General features: G+C 38.1%; 1 protein-coding gene across 4 annotated transcripts in view; it reads right to left on the reverse strand.

Moving 5' to 3' along the window:
* erbin (erbb2 interacting protein) overlaps positions 1–21,630 on the reverse strand; it is a 313,904-nt gene that overhangs the window by 77,635 nt on the left and 214,639 nt on the right. For all 4 annotated transcript variants that reach the window (XM_039758666.1, XM_039758665.1, XM_039758667.1 and 1 more), the window contains 2 exons: positions 20,706–20,762; positions 2,279–2,342 (listed from right to left, as the gene is read on the reverse strand). In XM_039758666.1, coding sequence (XP_039614600.1) covers positions 2,279–2,342; positions 20,706–20,762 — 121 coding nt within the window. The remainder of the gene's footprint in view (positions 1–2,278; positions 2,343–20,705; positions 20,763–21,630) is intronic.

Genomic DNA, 21,630 nt, shown 5'->3' on the forward strand with positions numbered 1-21,630 from the left:
CTCAGTTTAGCACTGTAATGTAAATTTAGTGATTTCTGAAATAAATAATGTAATTTCCTTAGCTTTTGCATCTTGGGAATGCTTCCACCCTCTTCTACCTGCGGCTGCTGAAAGCGCGTGGCACTAACACATGTGCAGACTAACAGAGTGCAGCAGACATATGCAGACTACAAAAGATTTAACTGTAACCCAGTTAAGGCTTTACATGACCAAATAATCAAGTCAAAGAAATCTACATGTGTTTACCTTGTTTCTCAGAGATCAGTATTCCAGTTTCTCTAACTGGAATAAGGGTTTACATTGCATATTAGTAACTGGGTTTCTATGAATAAGTTGGTTATTAAAGCACATTAGGTGTTAAAGCCACAAAGACATGGCATTACTATGTGGCGTTCACTAGCAGACGTAAGTGGTTGAGAAGGAAAAATGAACCTTTCACAGATCTCCATATACATTGGGAGAGCTACAAAGAGCCAGTGTAGTGACTGAAAAATAGGACTGACATGCACCTATCTATACTGACTGAACACAAGTCATTCTGCTATATTTTGAATCATCTGTATCAGTTTGATAGCACATGCAGGTACACATACCAGTAGAGGGGTAAAAAAAACTTCTTCAAACATGAAAAAAGGCCTTGATTTAACTTATACACTGCAACTCTGAGTCAATTATGAACATAACCTGCATCTTAAATGTATCAATAGGCTACCTAAGCATAACTGTAACATGGGTGCTGTCAAAGTGGGTTTTCTTACATCCGGCTTGGCAGTTAACAGCCTGAAAAATGCAACTAACTCCAAGAGAATGATGCATAATACACTTTTCAGTTAATGTAAAGAGAAAGTCTGTAGCATGTTGTCACTAATTATTTATACAAATTACCCTTGAATTACTTGAGTGTTCCTGAATAAGGTACCATTTTTAATCTTTAAATAGTTTTTAATAAACTGATTAATTAATTACAAAAACATATGAAAAATTACATTTATATTCTGGATTTAAGTTTTTTTCATCAGTTAGTACAGAGAACAGGATTGAACTGAAACTGCAATGTGAAAGGAAGAAATTTACACCTTGGATGCTGTTGCCTGTTCACTGCAGGCACACTCATGCACATAACCATGCACCAGAAGTGATGTAGATTTAATTAAGTGATAATTTGTTATTGATTTCACTTTTAAGAGTCATCATTTATTAAAATATTTTATTATATGACAAGATAAAGATAAAGATATTGTGACTGTGTGGATTGGCTCCATGCCCCCTGTTCCATTTGGGAGCTTCTTGAACCTGCAACCATCAATAGTCATAAGTGAGATAAGTTGGGTAAATGAGGACACATCTAGCCAAGGGGTAGGTGCAAAAATAACAATGTTTTTATTAAAAACAAACTAAAACAAAAGTGTTCAATAGGGTAGTGTGAAACCATCTTAAACAAATAATCAAATAAAACAATCCACAAAACTGAAGCAAACCACAAGAGGCTAAAACAAATATAATAAATCTGTTCAGTTGAAACCGAGTTAAAATCAATGGCAGGTTAAAAACAAAAAAAAAGGTAAAAGCTGTTCAAAGATGCGTAATTCCTGGTGCTTCCTTCTAAAAACAGCTTTCCCTTTGCAGATCCAACAACATGAGAATTCCTCCGGCTGACAGGCATGGCCAACCTTTTTAAACAGGCCTGGGTCCCTGATGGCTGCAGGCACCAAGCAGGGCTCTCAGTCTGAGCCGGGCTCTTTCAGTCTCCCGCTGCCTCACCCCGGACTTATGCTGCAGCCCACTGTGAGGACTGGGTCACTCCAGCTACTGGAATTGCTCAACTGGAGTAGACCCTCTTGAGTCCTTCAAGTGTCCATCATATTCTCTCCTTGAGGCTCCTCACCCAGCTACCTGCTTCCAACCTCTTGCACTGGTTTACACTCCTCCTGCCATCTCCATCATCACTTCTTTCATTTCATTCTCTGTTCTCTGCTATTGCTCTATCTTTTGTTTTCTCTTTCCTGACTTGCTTCCCCTCACCTTTCACACGGGCTCATTTATAACTCTCCTGTGTAAATGGGAGCAGATGTGACATGCCACTACCTCTGAGGCACAATTGAGGCGCCCAACCAATCTGCCTGCCTCCCCAGCTAACTATGGAGCTAAGCACACTCGCTCACAGCCGCACCCGACTAGAGCACCAAATACAATTATTCATGTAAAAACCTGCTCTATGCCATGGACTACTTATCACAGGTATTTATTTTTAAAATTTTTGTTATTCAGGTATACTTACCACTTCTGTGAATTCATTGCTTCCAAGATCGAGGCGCTCCAACTGAGTTAACTTGTTCATTGTTCTAAGAAGAAAACATTTCAAACAACAAAGGAGCAATAAGAATATGAAAAAAAAATCACAAGAAATAAATTATTGTAAACTGAATGACTCCGCATTATGGTCATATCCATTGTGAGCCAGGGTTATTCAGCAAATGAGTAGCCCCCTTATTTAGGTCACAACAGCCATAACTTCATGGACTGTACTTCGCATATAATTCTCGATCTTACTAAAATTTTCTATAGAAGAACTACTACAATTTGAAAGTAGAAAATGGGAGAGATTTATACTAATTACCAACAGGTCTTTTTTTTTTTTTCTGAATGTTAAATGTCATGACATACGTGTTACATTATAGACAAACAATTGATGCAGGCTGATAGGAATCCAACTAACAGTCAGTTGACCTTTCTATCCCAAGGTAGTGTGTTCCTCTCTGACTTTTTCAGTCATTATTCCAGGTTTCATCAGCTCAAAGAGAGGAATTATTTACACCATCTCTACTATAGATGCTACTGCTAAAGAACGGCAGGAATTAAAAAAAAACTAATCAAGTGCTAACTACTAGCAGTGACACTTCCCCAACAATGCAGTTGGATCAATCTCATCTCAATCTCAAAGGATACACTTCTCTTCAACAGGTACTGAATATGGACTTTGAAATTGTACACCTTATTCATCTGTGCTAGCATTTATTATCTAACATTTATTCAGAAGCAACTAACAAAAGATGCAAATAAGAATCTGACAGACAAGAGCCCGGGCTTGACATGCTTCTTGCCATTAATTCCTGTTATGAAGGCCTTTGTCAACCTTAACTATTTAAAAATCACCTTATTAGTGGCATAATAAATTAAACAAAACCAACCTTCATAAGACTAGGCACCATGCCTTTCAACAACAACATCAACATCATTTATTTATATAGCACATTTTCATACAAATGATTTAGCTCAAAGTGCTTTACAAGAGGAAGAAAGAAAGGTTTCTAAAAAATAAAAATATAAAAATAAGATTAGGAAATACTAAATAACAAAGAATAAAGTAAGGTCTGTCCCCACTGTGCCTTTCAGCCTCTGCAACAGTCTTTAAGGGTTGAAAGTGCTAATGTTAAACATACTGTTTTAGGATTTACATTTTTTTCAATTATGAGTTTTTGTCAATTACTCTAACTTTATTCCTGGTCTATCACATTTGAATATGTCCACAGGTTGATGACTACCAGTCTGGTTTAGCACAAAGGTAACTGTGCCTTTCTTTAACCATATTTTTTTTCAGTTTGCATTCCTGAGAGGACAGAAGGTTAAAAAAGTTGCTGAGCAAAGAGCAGTAGACCATTGCTCAGCTAAACTTCTGAATTTCATTTGGTAACAACAGAGTTAAACAAGAAAAAGACATTGTACCATAACAAGACTACATAAAAATTTAGACAACTAGATGAAATGTGCAACTCTCTCTCTTTCTCCATGTCTCATATGTAAAGTTCTTTAGGTGTGCTGCTGCTTCAGACTGCTTAAAATTTGAAATGTAGCAGGTGACTGTATCACATATCAGATAGGAGGATGTTATATATATAAAATAAAAAAAAAAAAAAAAGACATGTTGTGCACCCAGAAAATTACAGAGGCTGGTGTGGTACTACTTTACTACATCCCTGTACAGCAAACAATATAAACAGCATAACATGGGCCAAGGGCCTCACAGCATCTTACAGTGGAGATTGCCAACTGAACATCTCTTGCTCAAAGAAACACCAGGGAGTATTTGCTGCTTTATGTGCGTGTATCCCTGTCAATAACAACAGTTTTATCAGTTGAAACTTACAGTACTGAAAGTATTTACAGTGTACTGATTACCTACAGGAAGTTTGTGCATCCCTAATTAGTTTCTAGCCTGCACAGCTTTTTACACGTGTGTGTATAGATAACCATACCTAAGCTGTAACATGTAAAGCTACTCTGTGTCCTGGCCAGGTGTCTATGGGCAGATTGACAGACTCGCTTTGATTGGCTTTCATGGCAGGGTAGCAACAGTCTAAGAAAGTCCGATTTAAGTTTAAATTTTTAGTTAGTTGTTGTTTAGCCTTCTTTGTTTGAGTGTCTTTATTTTAATAATAATAATAATACATTTTATTCATATAGCGCCTTTCCCATGCTCAAGGCACTTCACAGAGTCTTAGAAAAAAAACAGCAGGTTATATGTAATATTGGACACAAATGTTTTCCTGAATAGAACAATGAAGCAGATAAAGCATTAAATAGAATAAAGGACAAAAAACCTGAGTAAAATACTAAATTCAATACTAAACGAACACCTAACAAATAACCTAATTTGTGATATAACAGACACACAAATTATCCTGAGCACCTGGACAGAGAAGTGAAACTGAAAGAAAGGGCAAAGTGTTAAGTTAAGGCCTTCCTAAATAGATGAGCTTTAAGATTGTTTTTTAAAAGAATAGAGTCAGCTGATCTAATTAATTTCGGGATGTTATTCCAAAGTCTGGGTGCTATGAAGCTGAAGGCCCTGTCACACAGAGTGCAGGTTAGTGTGAGGCACAACAAGATTACCAGAATCACAGGACCTTAGTAGGCGAACAGGAGCATTGTGATTTAGAAGGTCACTGATGTAGTTCGGTGCAAGGCCATTTAAAGCTTTGTAGGTTATTAGGATTACAGTCAATCCTGTAAAACACAGGGAGCCAGTAAAGGTGAAGCAGGATGGGTGTGATGTGCTCACTGTTGCCGGTTTGAGTAAGGACTCTTGCAGCAGAGTTTTGAATCAACTGGAGCTGTGATATAAGATTAGAAGGGGCACCTGCCAGCAGCGAGTCTCAATAACTGATGCGGGATGTGATAAAAGCATTGACAAGTTTCTCAGCATTAGAAAAGGAGAGGAATGAGCGAACATGGGATATTTGATGGAGGTGAAAGTAAGAACGTTTCTTAATGTGGTTTATGTGTGCGGAATAAAAAAGGGAGGAATCAAAAATGACACCAAGATTGACTGCATCAGAAGGAGGACTGATGAAATAACCATCAAGAATGACTTAAAAGGAGCTCATTTTCTTAAGCAGCGCTTTTAAAGAATTCTGCTCCATCCAGGTTTTCACTGAGGCAAGTTGTGAATTGAGAAAACTCTGATAAAGCTGCACTTTTGACATTGAAATAGAGTTGAGTGTCGTCTGCATAAAAATGATAACCCAGTCCATAGCTAGGAATAATATGGGCAAGGGGAAGCATATAAATTTAGAAGAGAAGAGGGCCGTGGACAGAGCTCTGAGGAACTCCTTGTGTGACTAGCACTGAGCTGGACCTGTTGTTGCTAAGACTAACAAACTCTTGCCTATCAGTCAGATAGGACTTGAACCACTGGAGGGCAGTGCCAGAGATACCCAGCATGTTATCCATTCTGGACAGTAGAATGTCATGTCTGATAGTGTAAAATGCTGCACTGAGGTCTAATATAATTAATATGCTGGTTTGTCCAGAGTCTGCTGCCATAAGCAAATCATTGGTTACCTGAAGAAGAGCAGTTTACAGCTGTGATGTGCCCTGAAACCAGACTGAAAGGGTTCCATCAAATTACTAGAGGTTAAAGTAATTGGTGAGCTGGGAGGCTACAACACGCTCAAGAACTTTTGACAGAAAAGGTAAGTGGGAAATAGGCAGAAAATTGTTAAGATCATCACCATCAAGACGAGATTTTAACATAGGGGTTACAGAAGCGATTTTAAAAAAGGCTGGCATAAACCCAGTGTCAATGGATGTATTGATTACTGTCATAACCAGGGCTGTGGAGTCGGTAGATAAATGCTCCGACTCCGACTCCTTAGTTTCTAAATCTTCCAACTCAGACTCCTCTGTATGTATATACTATGCTAATGTATTTTCTACATCCATTGAAGGAAAGGAAGGCAACATACATGTCATTTTACCACAGAACTACTGGCTAGGAAGCCAACACTCTACTATAATGCCAGATTAAAGACAAACACAATGAAAACAAAGTTTTGTTTATTTTGTTTTTTAAACAAGTGTCTGGATAGTAATAGCAGGCATACAAATCAGGAACAGGAAATGTATTGGTTCAAAAATACAAACCACATTCTTTGGTAGTTTTAACTTTTAAAACAAAAAAAAAAGCTTAACTATATGAACTAAAAACAATATCTGGAAAACCTATATTAAACTTTGAATAGTTATAGTTAAAGGAAAGGAAAAAAATATGGCAGCCTCCATATTCCTCTAACCTTGGGTTCCCTTTAAATGCAATCTAAAATCAGTGTAGCGCATAGCGAAGGGGAGCCGACGGAGCTGAGAACACACCAGATGATTTTTCAGGCGTTTGACGCGTGATGACTCGTTGAACGGCCGAAAAATCGGCAGTGCATCTGTAAATGTATGGGGGGCTTTAGGCTAGGTTCACAGTTCCCTGTTAACAGTGGAACACGACACAATGGAAAGCGGTGCCGCACCTTACCTGTGCATTACATCCCATATAGTGACGCATACAGTCAATGAAAAGCATGCTTCATGGTTACTTGACATATTCGTTTTGTGTTAACATTATGCACTGCATGCATTGAGCTTTATTCTTACAGCAGAGAAGTAGTTCATTATGACTGTTTGTGAATTGGGACATTTCAATTTACTTTTTTAATTCCCATTTAAATTTAGTAGGAGTCAGAGTCGGTTAACTTTTTGCCGACTCCGACTCCAGGTACCCAAAATTGTCTCCGACTCCGACTCCACCGCCCTGGTCATAACAGCTTTTTTGTATTGTTTAAGAGCTGCAATACTATGGGAAATGTAAAGATGAAAACCGTTTGTACCTTGGAGACTGGCAGCGACTAGAAGCCGAGGTGGGATAGGTAATTGCCTCGCCTATAGATGTGCACTGTATTAGCAGTATAACAGACCACAGTCTAACTAAAAAAAAAACCTGGACAAAGAAGTATAAATGACTAATCCCGACAGAGCCCATATATCTATTGTTTTTCTCTTAGACTTGAGTGAAGCATCTGACACCGCAGACCCCTGTTATCTTATAAATCATCTAGACAATGGGTGATCCTCTCCAGCAGTGCTTTAAATTGGTTTCAGTCCTAATTAACAGGTAGAACGTTCTTTGTTAGTTGTGATGATTGCAGTTCGGAGGTCCATGATATTGTATACAGTGAACCACAATGATCTTTTCTGGGGCCAGCTGTTTTCTTCAATCTGTGTGTGTTCCATTAGGCCAGATTATTTTGAAACACAAGGTGAACTACCACAGCTATGAAAATGATATGCAGCTTTATCCACCTATAGCACCTGATGACCCTGACGCTCTGAGTTCTCTATTCCAATGTCTTACTAGTTTTTCCGAATAGATAAGTAATAACTTCCTCAAACTAAATATGAAAACAAAAACAAAAAAACAGAAGTCTTAGTGGCTGGCAAAAATGAAAATTATGAAGGTATATAAAAATTAAACGTGATTCCGTAGTATTTAAAGACAAGGCGGAGGTAAACATTTTAGGTGTAATCATTGACCCTGAACTAAACTTCGCACATTAACCAGATTAGTAGGACTGCATTTTTTTCATTTACGGAACATTGCAAAAGTTAGACAACTCACAACAATGCAAGATACTAAAAATTCACAGTTTTGTTTTGAGTCTAAAGATTACTGTAAATCACTCCCTAACAGGGCTACCAAAGAAAGGCATTAATTGGTTGCACTTAGTGCAGAATAAAGTGGCAAGAATCTTAACTAAATAAAGCAAATCTGAGAACATCTCACCAATTTTAGCATTGTTACACTGGTCACCCATGCCCTTTAGAACTGACTTTAAAATACTACTAATGGTACAAAAAGCCTTAAATAATTTTGTTTCTTCCTATATCTTGGAGTATAAGGGGGCAGACATTCAAAGTCATAACCTTAGATCTTCAAATGGATGTCTCCTTATTATTGCAAAAGCAAAGCATAAAAGAAGAGGTAAGGTGCCATAAGCACCCTGAGCATGGGGTGCTACATAAATGAAATGTATTACTATTATTACAATTATTTTGTTGCTGTTATGCACCCAAAACCTGGAATACTTTACCAATGGAGATATGCTATCTATCTGTCTATCTATATGCCAGACTAATACTGTGGAGCATTAAAAAAAACAAAAAAAAAAAACCCTCAAAACCCTTTTTTGCGTTTTTTAATTTGCCTTTTTTGTAGATACATTTCAGTTGTACTCTTAATAGGCTATATGGGAACAGAAATATATGTTTCAGGGTTCTGTAATCTTTACTAATCTCTATTTTTGTTTATTTTTTTTCTTTAATTTCTGGTTCTTCTGAACCACCTGATCAAGGCACTGTGCAGCCACCTCGGATGCTCAAATGAAGGTGAATGCTCCCACTGTCCCCAAGACCCACTGCATCGAATACTTTCAGATGAAGCCTGGATACAACACAGAATGACTTATGGGCATTAGTGTTGCATAGAATGCCCAGTGGGGGCTGGGAGTGCAATACTTAGCTAGCATACATTTAAATCAGTGGTTTTCAATTTCATTCCTGGGGTACCAATTAGTCTACAGGATTTTGTGTCAATCAGCTTCACTGTGTCATTTTACCCCAAACTGATGTAATTGTTTAATGAGTTGGTCTTTTTTCTTTTTTTATTATGTGATTAGCAACAAGCAGCACTGTGATATTTACATTTAGAAATATCAATAGTTCTGCCATAGCTTTAAGTTCTTAACATTCTTTTCATATTTTCCTATTAATTCACCTTTTAACCTTGGAGTTAAACATGGGTGCTTCTTCCAAGGCTGATTCCTACCCCAGGCCACATGCTACATATAATGGCACTGCATTATCTCTCAGATACGTTTGGAGAACACAGTTGCCTGCCTGCCTGCATGCATGCATACATGTGCTATGGGTAATGTAATGTAGTATTTCCAGCATACACACTGAAGTAGGCACTAGCAATACAGAGTGAGAATATTGTTAAAATATTAATCACTCACTCAACAACAATATGTGATCTCAGATATACAGTATATTATGTACAAATACTTGTAGAAATCCACTATGTACAGTACATCCGGAAAGTACTCACAGCGCATCACTTTTTCCACATTTTATTATGTTGTTATTCCAAAATGGATTAAATTCATGTTTTTCCTCAGAATTCTAAATACAACACCCCATAATGACAATGTGAAAAAAGTTTGAGATTTTTGCAAATTTCTTAAAACTAAAAAAATTGAAAAATCACGTAAGTATTCACAGCCTTTGCCATGATGCTCAAAATTGAGCTCTAGTGTATCGCGTTTCCCCTTATCATCCTTGAGATGTTTCTGCAGCTTAATTGGATTGATTGGACATGATTTGGAAAGGCACACACCTGTTTATATAAGGTCCCACAGTTGACAGTTCTATGTCAGAGCACAAACCAAGCATGAAGTCAAAGGAATTGTCTGTAGACCTCCGAGACAGGATTGTCTCGAGGCACAAATCTGGGGAAGATTACAGAAAAATTTCTGCTGCTTTCAAGGTCCCAATGAGCATAGTGGCCTCCATCATCTGTAAGTGGAAGAAGTTCGAAACTACCAGGACTCTTCCTAGAGCTGGCTGGCCATCTAAACTGAGCGATCGGGGAAAAAGGGCCTTAGTCAGGGAGGTGACCAAGAACCCGATGGTCACTCTGTCAGAGCTCCAGAGGTCCTCTGTGGAGAGAGGAGAACCTTCCAAAAGGACAACCATCTCTGCAGCAATCCACCAATCAGGACTGTATGGTAGAGTGGCCAAACGGAAGCCACTCCTTAGTAAAAGGCACATGGCAGCCCGCCTGGAGTTTGCCAAAAGGCACCTGAAGGACTCTCAGAACATGAGAAACAAAATTCTCTGGTCTGACGAGACAAAGATTGAACTCTTTGGTTTGAGTGCCAGGTGTCACGTTTGGAGGAAACCAGGCACCACTCATCACCAGACCAATACCATCCCTACAGTAAAGTATGGTGGTGGCAGCATCATGCTGTGGGGATGCTTTTCAGCGGCAGGAACTGGGAGACTAGTCATGATAAAGGGAAAGATGAGTGCAGCAATGTACAGAGACATTGTGGATGAAAACCTGTTCCAGAGCGCTCTTGACCTCAGACTAGGGTGACGGTTCATCTTTCAGCAGGACAATGACCCTAAGCACACAGCCAAGATATCAAAGGAGTGGCTTCAGGACAACTCTGTGAATGTCCTTGAGTGGCCCAGCCAGAGCCCAGACTTCAATCCGGTTGAACATCTCTGGAGAGATCTTAAAATGGCTGTGCACCGACACTTCCCCTCCAACCTGATGGAGCTTGAGAGGTGCAGCAAAGAGGAATGGGTGAAATTGGCCAAGGATAGGTGAGCCAAGCTTGTGGCATCATATTCAAAAAGACTTGAAACTGTAACTGCTGCCAAAAGTGCATCGACAAAGTATTGAGCTAAGGCGTTGAATACTTATGTACATGTGATTTCTCAGTTTTTTTTTATTTTTAATAAATCTGCAGAAACCTCAAGTAAACTTTTTCACATTGTCATTATGGGGTGTTGTGTGTAGAATTCTGAGGAAAAAAAATGTAATCCATTTTGAAATAAGGCTGTAACATTACAAAATGTCGAAAAAGTGATGCGCTGTGAATACTTTCTGGATGCACTGTATATGGCAAAACTTATTTATATTATTATTGTTATTAAATATTCGAAATGCATCAAAAGCTGGACAGTGGATGGATGCAATTTATTCCACTTTACAGGTAAAAAAATAAACATGTCAATTGATAGTGACAGATTTCCATAAAACAGGTAATCCTTCAGAGTTACACATACTCAGTCATACCAGTCAATACAGCCAGACATGGGGAGAACGTTACCAAGCTAGCAATCCTAACTGAGCCAGCAGCACAAGGAGGTAGTGATGCTAGCTCTGGAACACATCTGTATTAAATAAACTGGTCAAAACTAAAAGTATGCATGTAATGATTTGGCTCCTTTTGCTTGATTGAATGATATATGCCTGGTGAATCTCTGTCTCTTGAAGACAAAAGCAGATATGTGTATCTGTTACTACCAGTGGCAAGCAGGTAGAATACTAACAAAATAACACAGTTCAGTTGTCTTTGAGTTGTGGTGGGAATTTGCTTCTGTAGAAGAGTTTATTTTAAAGACAGTATTTCAGTTGCACATATTTAAGCATTTTGAAAAGTTTTGTGTAAAATACACAAAACAGATTTAAAATTGTTATTTTACTTTTCTTTTTAAGCACCCATTTTTGGAAATTCCAGTTTTATTGGAAATAGTGCATTTCGTTTAATTAACCACGTACCGTATAGTTTATACTAGCAAAATACTTGCGCTTCGCAGTGGAGAAGTAGTGTGTTAAAGAAGCAATGAAATAGAAAAGGAAACATTTTGAAAATGACGTAACATGATTGTCAATGTAATTGTTTTGTCACTGTTGTGAGTGATGAGTGTTGCTGTCATATATATATATATATATATATATATATATATATATATATATATATATACACACACAGATAAACATATATATATATATATATATATATATATATATACATATCTATGCATATACACATATATATACACACACACATATATACATATATATATATCTACATATATACATATACATACATATCTACATATATACACACACAGCTATTTCAGATCAGTGCAATACGCTACTTGTTAAAACGGATAACTCCGCCTTACGCAAGTCTGCGTGGATATTATGAACTATTGTATTTGTTCAAGTTCTATTTAAATTTTAAATAGAAGGAATTTTTATTTAGTCGACAGAAATATCTTTGGTAGGAATGGTAAAACAGACAGGAATATTATTCCTGAATAAATCAACTCAAACCTTAAACAACTTATAATATTTTGCTCTCCATAAAAATATATCCTGTCTAAATTATACAAGTTAGAAATAAAGTAAACGTTAAAAGAACAAACATTCAAATTTCTTTACTCTTATGTAATTTTATATAAAAATAAACTTAGATTTTAAATATCCCAAAAGATTTTGCTCTCCATAAAAATATATCCTGTCAAAATTATACAAATTCAAATATGAACATGCTGCATAACAAAACCTGAAAATATAAATAAAATGTGTTCCTTTCAGCAATAACAAATCAAATCATTCAGTTGTCTTTGCTCATATGTCATTTTAGAGCTGGACGCCTGGCATCTTTTTTGGCAACAAGTTCGTTTATGTTTGGTGTGAGGTTCTGTGTTGTGGAGATTCTCAGGATGGATTGCAGGTGCTCATCAGTGAGGCGACTCCTGTGTGCTGTTTTGTTAGTCTTTATCACTGAGAAGAGCTTCTCACACAGATATGTGCTACCAAACATGCACAAGGTTCGAGCCGCATGTAGACGGACTTTTTGTTCTTCAAAGTCACCAAAGCGCCTGCAAACTCAGTGCGCCAGTTTATCAGCAAAGTGCGATTTGGGAACACCGTAGTGACGACTTGGTTTAACATTACTTGGCAACAGGGAAAGTGGGGCAAGTTGCACTGGTGCATTTGTGTCTCCCATAAAAGCAGCTTCACTTGAAATCACTTTGTGATTGTGCACGGGTAAAACGTCCGCTGAAGTGTCAGATTCTTATTTAATTCTTCTGCTTTCTGTATCTTCTGCATTGCATTCAGGTCTTTCAGGTTACCCTGATGTTTTGTCTCATAGTGCCGCCTTAGATTAAATTCTGTAATTACAGCCACATTAGCTCCACAAATGAGACACACGGGTTCAGTAAACATATACTCAGCCTCCCATCGGCTTTTAAAGTCTCTATTTTCAGAATCAACTTTTCTCTTCAGCATCGTGTGAGCTAGCTTCGCAATAACTTGCAGCATCATAAGCTAGACTTGATTAACGCGTAAGTGTTGCAAGGCAGCTGAAGCGCTGCATTATGGGATCTGTAGTTTATTGTGTTACCAGCGCTTCATATACCCGGCCATTAATAACAATAATACAGTATATAAAATGATCTCGGGCGGATATAATTACACGGGCCGGATGTGGCCCGCCCCTTGAGTTTGACACATATGGACTAAATAGAACTTGAAAAGATATATTTTTTCAAATGTGATCGCAATTCAGATAGAGTTGACGCACTACAGCCTGCATGCCTCAATAAGTCATCCTCCCTCGCTCTTACTTTTTACCGCTCATCTAATGAATACACTGAGTATGGCTTTACCAAAACAATCATTGATGGCTAATAAAGTATCCATTATTCGAGTATGTAGATCGGGATATATATATATATATATATATATATATATATATATACCCGCATCGCAGCGAGAAGTAGTGTGTTAAAAAGCTAGAAAAGAAAAGGGAACATTTTAAAAATAACGTAACATGACTGTCAATATACAGTATTTGTTTTGTGAGTGTTACTGAGTGTTGCTGTCATCAAGGATTTGATTATCATTATTTCTTTCAATCAGGTTCGTATTTGTAGGATGTGTTGTGTTCAAGTTACATTCCGTGTTTGTCAATCGCTGTAAAGATGACAGGTTTCATTCATCGATTCGCTTTTACTGCATCAATAAACAGCTCGCCTTCTTCTTTATCTGAGACCTGACACACTGCATGCACGGTTTTTTACACTGTCTTCCTTTAGCGGACATTGACTTTTTCCACGTGTGCTTTGTTTCCGCAGTAGCTGGATTTATGAATATGCTTGTATGTATCAGACGCTTCATATTTTTGCTGCCTTTTCAATTGTGTAATTCGGTTTTGTTCAGCCTTTTGGAACTGTTGCTTTTATCTGTGCACTGCCAGTTCACGTGAGCCGCTCCGGTGTACATGCATCGAAGGTTCCCAGCTGTGCTGGTGCCATCTCGTGCTATGTCCATGGCTGTATTTAATGTTACCTTAGTCCTGGCACTTAAAACTTTCTCTCGCAGTTTCGCTGAGTTTGTGTCAAACACCACCCTGACCATCTCATCTTCCTCTGCATAAGCACAGTCCTTCACCCGTGAATATTTAGTGGGAGTTTGCTATTGGATTGCCGCTGACGGACGGCCTTATATGGGCAGGCACTAAATTACAAACGCCAGCGGCAGCCTGTCTATGAACTTAATTTAAAGTGTAGGTTTACCTCGTTCTTTGTTTCCGAAGTAGCAGAACTCATGAATATGGTTGTATATGTCACTTTCGCCGCTTCTTATTGTTTCGCTGCCTTCTTAATTATATAATGCATGTTTTCTTCAGCGCTTTTTGGAGGTCTTCCTGGTTTTCTATGTACTGCGTGATTACGTGGGAGGCGTGATGATGTCACACGAAACTCCGCCCCCACGGCGTTTCAGCTCATCTCCATTACAGTAAATGGAGAAAACAGCTTCCAGTTATGACCATTACGCGTAGAATTTCGATATAAAACCTTCCCAACTTTTGTAAGGAAGCTGTAAGGAATGAACCTGCCAAATTTCAGCCTTCCACCCACACGGGAAGTTGGAGAATTAGTGATGAGTCAGTGAGTGAGTGAGGGCTTTGCCTTTTATTAGTATAGATAACAATTGAAAATCTTTACACATCGTAATAGTTTCAGAACATTAAAAGACCTAACCTAAAGTGACATGGCCAATTTAGTGGCTTTTATTTTTGTTCAAGTAAATTTCTGAATGAGTACTTTGACTCAAGTAAATCATTTTTTTGAAGTAACAGCACTTTAACTTGAGTACATATTTGGGCTATTTTAACCACCTCTGCACATAAGCATATGTTGAGCGATTATTTATGGTGTTCAGTAATCAAACTGTTCAAAGGAATTTGACAAATGGAGATTTAAGTATTTTTGAAATTAATATCCATTTACCTAGAATTATTGTATTTTAAAGTAATAAATGACAACATACGATACTAGTTTTTTTAACGCTAGAATCCCACAAAAAAACTCGTAATCCCGGGCTACCTTAAATTACTTTGCTCCTCTCTGTCAGTGTCTTTTGTTTTGCAAATACACAGTATATATATATATATTTATATATATATATATACAGTAATCCCTCGCTATATAGCGCTTCGACTTTCGCGGCTTCACCCTATCGCGGATTTTAAATGTAAGCACATCTAAATATATATCACGGATTTTTCGCTGGTTCGCGCTTTCGGACAATGGGTCTTTTAATTTAGGTTACATGCTTCCTCAGTTTGATTGCCCAGTTGATTTCATACAAGGGACGCTATTGGCGGATGGCTTAGAAGCTACCCAATCAGAGCATGTATTACATATTAACTAAAACTCCTCAATGCTAGAAGATATGCTTCCCGCGTGGCGCTTGTTTTGTTTGCTTTTCTCTGTCTCTCTCACTCTCTCTGCCTGACAGAGGGGGTGTGAGCAGAGGGGGCTGTTTACACAGTGGATGTTTGCCTAGAAGATAGGACGCTCCTCTACAAAATGCCGCTTTATCGTGGTGCTTCTCTATACGTATTGTGCACGTATTGATTTTTTGATTGTTTGCTTTTCTTAGCGAGCGCCCTCTCTGACATTATCTGCTCTTCACGGTGCTCCTTTGAAGATAAGATATGTTTGCATTCTTTTAATTGTGAGAAAGAACTGCCATCTCTGTCTTGTAATGAAGCACAGTTTAAACGCTTGACTAAAGGGTGTTATTTCATGTCTAGAGGGCTCTAATAATGTTAACAGTGTGGGAGAGTTTATAAGGGCTTAAAATATATAAAAATAACCATACAAACATATGGTTTCTACTTCGTTGATTTTCACCTATCGCGAGGGGGTGTCTGGAACGCAACCCCGCGATCGGGAGGATTACTGTATTTAGAAGGTCGTAAACAGGTTTTCTATGCTCTAACTGCGAAAATATTTGATTTATAAATAAAGAATCCTACTTCGCGGAAATTCATTTATCGCGGCAGAGTCTGGAACGGATTAACCGCGATAAACGAGGGTTAACTGTGTGTATATGTGTATATATATATATATATATATATATATATATATATATATATATAAACTGCTCAAAAATTAAAGGAACACTTTGAAAACACATCAGATCTCAATGGGAAAAAGAAATCCTCCTGGATATCTATACTGATAAAGACTGGGTAATGTGTTAGGAACGAAAGGATGCCACATCGTTTGATGGAAATGAAAATGATCAACCTACAGAGCCCTGAATTCAAAGACGCCCCAAAAATCAGAGTGAAAAAATTGTGGCAGGCTAGTCCATTTTGCCAAAATTTAATTGCAGCAACTCAAAATTGTACGCAGCACTTTGTATGGTCCCCGTGTTCTTGTATACATGCCTGACAACATTGGTGCATGCTTCTAATGAGATGACAGATGGTGTTGTGGGGGATCTCCTCCCAGATCTGGACCAGGGCATCACTGAGCTCCTGGACAGTCTGAGGTGCAACCTGGTGGCATTGGATGGACCAAAACATAATGTCCCAGAGGTGTTCTATTGGATTTAGGTCAGGAAAGTGTGGTGGCCAGTCAATGGTATCAATTCCTACATCCTCCAGGAAATGCCTGCATGCTCTCACCACATGAGGCCAGGAATTGTCGTGCACCAGGAGCCACTGTACCAGCATAGGGTCTGACAATGGGTCCAAGGATTTCATCCTGATACCTAATAGCAGCCAAGGTGCCTTTGTCAAGCCTGTAGCGGTCTGTGTGACCCTCCATGGATATGCCTCCCCAGACAATCATTAACCCACCACCAAACTGCTCATGCTGAATGATGTTACAGGCAGCATAATGTTCTCCATGGCTTCTCCAGACCCTTTCACTTCTGTCACGTGCTCAGGGTGAACCTGCTCTCATCTGTAAAAAGCACAGGGCACCAGTGGTGCATCTGCCAATTCTGGTATTCTATGGCGAATGCCAATCGAGCTGCATGCTGCTGGGCAGTGAGCTCAGGGCCCATTAGAGGACATGGGGTCCTTGGGTCACCCTCATGAAGTCTTTCTGGTTGTTTGGTTAGAGACATTCACACCAGTGGCCTGCTGGAGGTCATTTTGTAGGGCTCTGGCAGTGCTCATCCTGTTCCTCCTTGCCAAAAGGAGCAGATACTGGTCCTGCTGATGGGTTATGGACCTTCTATGGCCCTCTCCAGCTCTTCTAGAGTAACTGTTTGTCTCCTAGAATCTCCTCCATGCCCTTGAGACTGTGCAGGGAGACGCAGCAAACCTTCTGGCAATGACACATATTGATGTGCCATCCTGGAGAAGTTGGACTACCTGTGCAACTTCTGTAGGGTACAGGTATCGCCTCATGCTACCAGTAATGACACTGACTGTAGCCAAATGCAAAACTAGTGAAGAAACAGTCAGAAAAGATGAAGAGGGAAAAATGTCACTGGCCTCCACCTGTTAAACCATTCCTGTTTTGGGGGTCATCTCATTGTTGCCCTCTAGTGCATCTGTTGTTAATTTCATTAACACCACAGCAGCTGAAACTGATTAACAACCCCCTCTGCTACTTATATATATATATATATATATATATGTGGATATGTGTATATATGTGTATATATATATGTGGATATGTGTATATATATATATATATATATATATATATATACTGTATATATACATACATATATATACATATATTGTATATATACATACATATAAATACATACATACATATATATCTATATCTATATCTATATCTATATCTATATCTATATCTATATCTATATCTATATATATATATATATATATATATATATATATATATATATATATATAGCAATATCCCCACGCTTCGCAGCGATGAAGACCTGCTTTTAAATTTTTATTAACACTAGAATTACCAGAGCCTACGAAAAAACTCGTAATTCCGTCCCAACTTAAATCGCTTCTTAAATCTCTTCACACCTCTCCGCCAGTGTCCTTTGTCCTCTAAATGTGCTGATAAAGAGAAGCTCGGAGCAGCCGGCTATTCCATCCCCCCACCAATTTAGAACGTGCACGAACTTTTCTCAGCTCATGCCTTGATTGAGTATCTGGGAGTGAAGTGTAGTTTTAGAGTGGAAATAATAGATCGTTATTTGGAACACACGCATTTCATGTCTGTTCCGTTTCTACAGTAATCTGTGTAAGCACATTGTTAAAACGGAAACGTTTATTATATTCTAGTAGTAGATGACAAAATGTAGGCATAAACTATATAATGTATGAAGCCTGAAGTCCAAATATCAAAAAAACATTTTCACAAGACTAACACAACAATTGCGCTTTTATTCAAAAATATAACTGCAGAAACAAAAAGCCGCTTTAACATGCGACATTGACAGCTGTTTATTGTAACTGCCTCCGTGGTTCAATAGAATTAGCCCCTGCTTGGGAATCAAAAGGTCGTGAGTTTGATTCTGCACCACTCTGTTTTGAGAAGTAAACTGCTCTTAGTCTTACTATTTTAGAATAAAAGCATACATATAGCGCCAAAGTTACTGCTCTTTACCATTCTCTCCTCAGCATGTCCTGGAGTACAAAAGAAACAGCGTACAGCAACATGCGGGGACTGGCAGGAACACTCAATAAAACTGAATAAAAAGAAAATCAAGTGACGGTGAGATACGAAGAAGGCAGCTTCGCCAGCGTTTGTGTGTCAGAACCCGGGGTGGGGGCGTTAGTAGGCAGCGTTTGTGTGTCAGCAACCTGGGGTTGAGCTTTAGTATGCATCGTGGTACACTGCAGAGCTATAGCGCGTCTTTATGTGACAACAGCCGTGTCAGATGGGGTTGTATGGATTGATTCTGAACGCAACTGAGGGAATGAAAAGTGAATAAATTAAAAAAAAAAAAAGCTAACCTTTACAAGGATCATAAATTGCACCGGCTGTCACAGACTAAATCAAATGTATGCTTTTATTCTAAAACAGTAAGACTAAGAGCAGTTTACTTCTCAAAACGGAGTGGCGCAGGATCGAACTCGTGACCTTTTGCGCGCGACTCTCTCGTGCTGCCTGTGTGTGTCGCGCTCTCTCTCTCCGTCTTCCTCGCTGCACAGGAAATGCACAGGGAGAGACTGAACATGTACACACCGAAAGGGAAACTGGCTTTTTCGTATACCGAGTGTGTGGTCGTGAACCGAGGCAAAAGTTTGGCGAACTTTTTGGTCGTAAACCGAGTTGTACGTGTACCGAGGTTCCACTGTAAGTACATCGGTTCTGGTTAGCGCAGGGAAGCCACCTACCAAATTTCGTGAAGATGGGGCCATAAATAAGAAAGTTCAACATGGGGAACGTTGTCAACCGTTATGACCGTTACGCGTAGAATTTCTAAATGAAACCTGCTTAACTTTTGTAAGTAAGCTGTAAGGAATGAGCCTGCCAAATTTCAGCCTTCTACCTACACGGGAAGTTGGAGAATTAGTGATGAGTGAGTCAGTCAGTCAGTGAGTGAGTGAGTCAGTGAGGGCTTTGACTTTTATTAGTATAGATATAACCAAAGGAAAAAAAAAAAATAATAATAATTTGATAAACATGTTGCTGTCAATGAGTTACAAACCCAAGCTCAAATGTCAATTGATAGGAAGTTAATATACACTCTTGAATAGTGTAGAGGTAAGAACTGCTGCCCTATAACCTAAAGGTTCCGGGTTCGAGGCTGGGCACTCCGCATTTTGAGTAGTGAGCTGCTATTACTATAATATAATAAAATCATGCATTTGATTTGAGCCTATAGCAATCGGTGTACAATTTGGCTGCTTGTAAAAGTTAGCACTTGTTTTTTATTTTTATTATTATTCAGTTTTATTATGTCAGTGACGTTAATGTCGTACAACAAACTTGCGTCTCCCTCTCTGAGTTGACGGCATTTATCTCCATTTTTTTCACAAGAACAGTGATGACCACAGTTGGTGTTATACTTGATGCCTGCTCAGAACTATTTGTTGTACCGGCAATCAAAAATACTACAAAATATTTTATCTAATACTGATACCATAAAGCTTCTCTTATTTAGAAGTGGTAACCAATAGTATAATAAACAACTGACATCAGTTAAAGGATTAAGATTAAAAAAATTATAAAAATCTCTGAAGCACTTAAGTGGGATGAAGAAAACTTTTAGATGAGTATGCAACAAAACTAATTCCAGGAACAATTTTCAGCTATACTCACTTTTAACACAGACTTGATATAATTTTTCTAACATCTATCCACATACAACATGTGAACTAAATCAAATATTAAAACATGTGATATTATGTGTTACTGTTAGATGTGACTCTTGTATTCTTGGAATAAACTTGATACAAAATTGAACTGTCCACACATTCACTATGACATTGCGGGGGAAAAAAAGGTAATTCAGAATTGAAAAATGTATTACTTTTTATACTTACTTTGGCAGCATCTTCAGCTGATTTTCTCGTAGTTCCAGTATCTGCAATTTGGTAAGCCTGCAAATATAAGCACTTGTTAACTGTATGTGGGTTTAATAATAAACATTACTCTATTATTCTTCAGTCAGGATAATTTGAAAATACAGTGAAAACACCCTTCCCCCCACTAACTCATACTTAAAATAAATGCATTTCTTTTTCATTCATTCCTGATGCTCCTGTATCAAGTTAAAATCTAACTACTTAGAATAGGAGAGATATCAAGAAATTAAACCTACAGAGTCTAATCATTAAATGTTACATCATTTTCTAATATTCTCTATTATAAACAAATATGACTAAAGTTTTAAACCACTGCTCCAATAAACATGTAAGTGTTTTTTTTCTATGTAATTCTTCAACATCAAATGCACATGCATATTAGATTAACTTGCATCTCTTGGGAGATGCATACACCAGTTTTGTTTCTTGTATCCCAGGACCTTAGACATTAGAATGTTAAAACCAATAGGATACCATCAACTAATTCAAATACAAAATTTGTGCTGTCCTTGTATTGTTAAATGACAGTGACTTAAAAATAAAACAGAAAAAAAAAAATATGTTACAGGACACATTTTCATAGTGAATACAATACTAAATGCCTTTGATGCACTGGCACATTAAGCAACCTGTTCAGATTTGCATGGTTCACCAGTAGTACTATACATAAGGAAACTCATCTTCATTAACCTTGAAAAACTGTAATTATGAGCTTTCTTTCACAGAACCAGGAAACCAGAATTAAACAAGTATAAATATTAAACTCGTTATCCAACTTCAAGCCAATAGTTCATCTGTAAGCTTAGTATAATCACAAACTGTATTTTCAGACCTATTCTTGCTTCATTCTAATCTCCAAGTAATGTCTGAAGTTGAACATTCA

The sequence above is a fragment of the Polypterus senegalus genome, chromosome 7 (genome assembly GCF_016835505.1).
Source record: "Polypterus senegalus isolate Bchr_013 chromosome 7, ASM1683550v1, whole genome shotgun sequence".
In the NCBI taxonomy this organism is placed as follows: Eukaryota; Metazoa; Chordata; class Cladistia; order Polypteriformes; family Polypteridae; genus Polypterus; species Polypterus senegalus.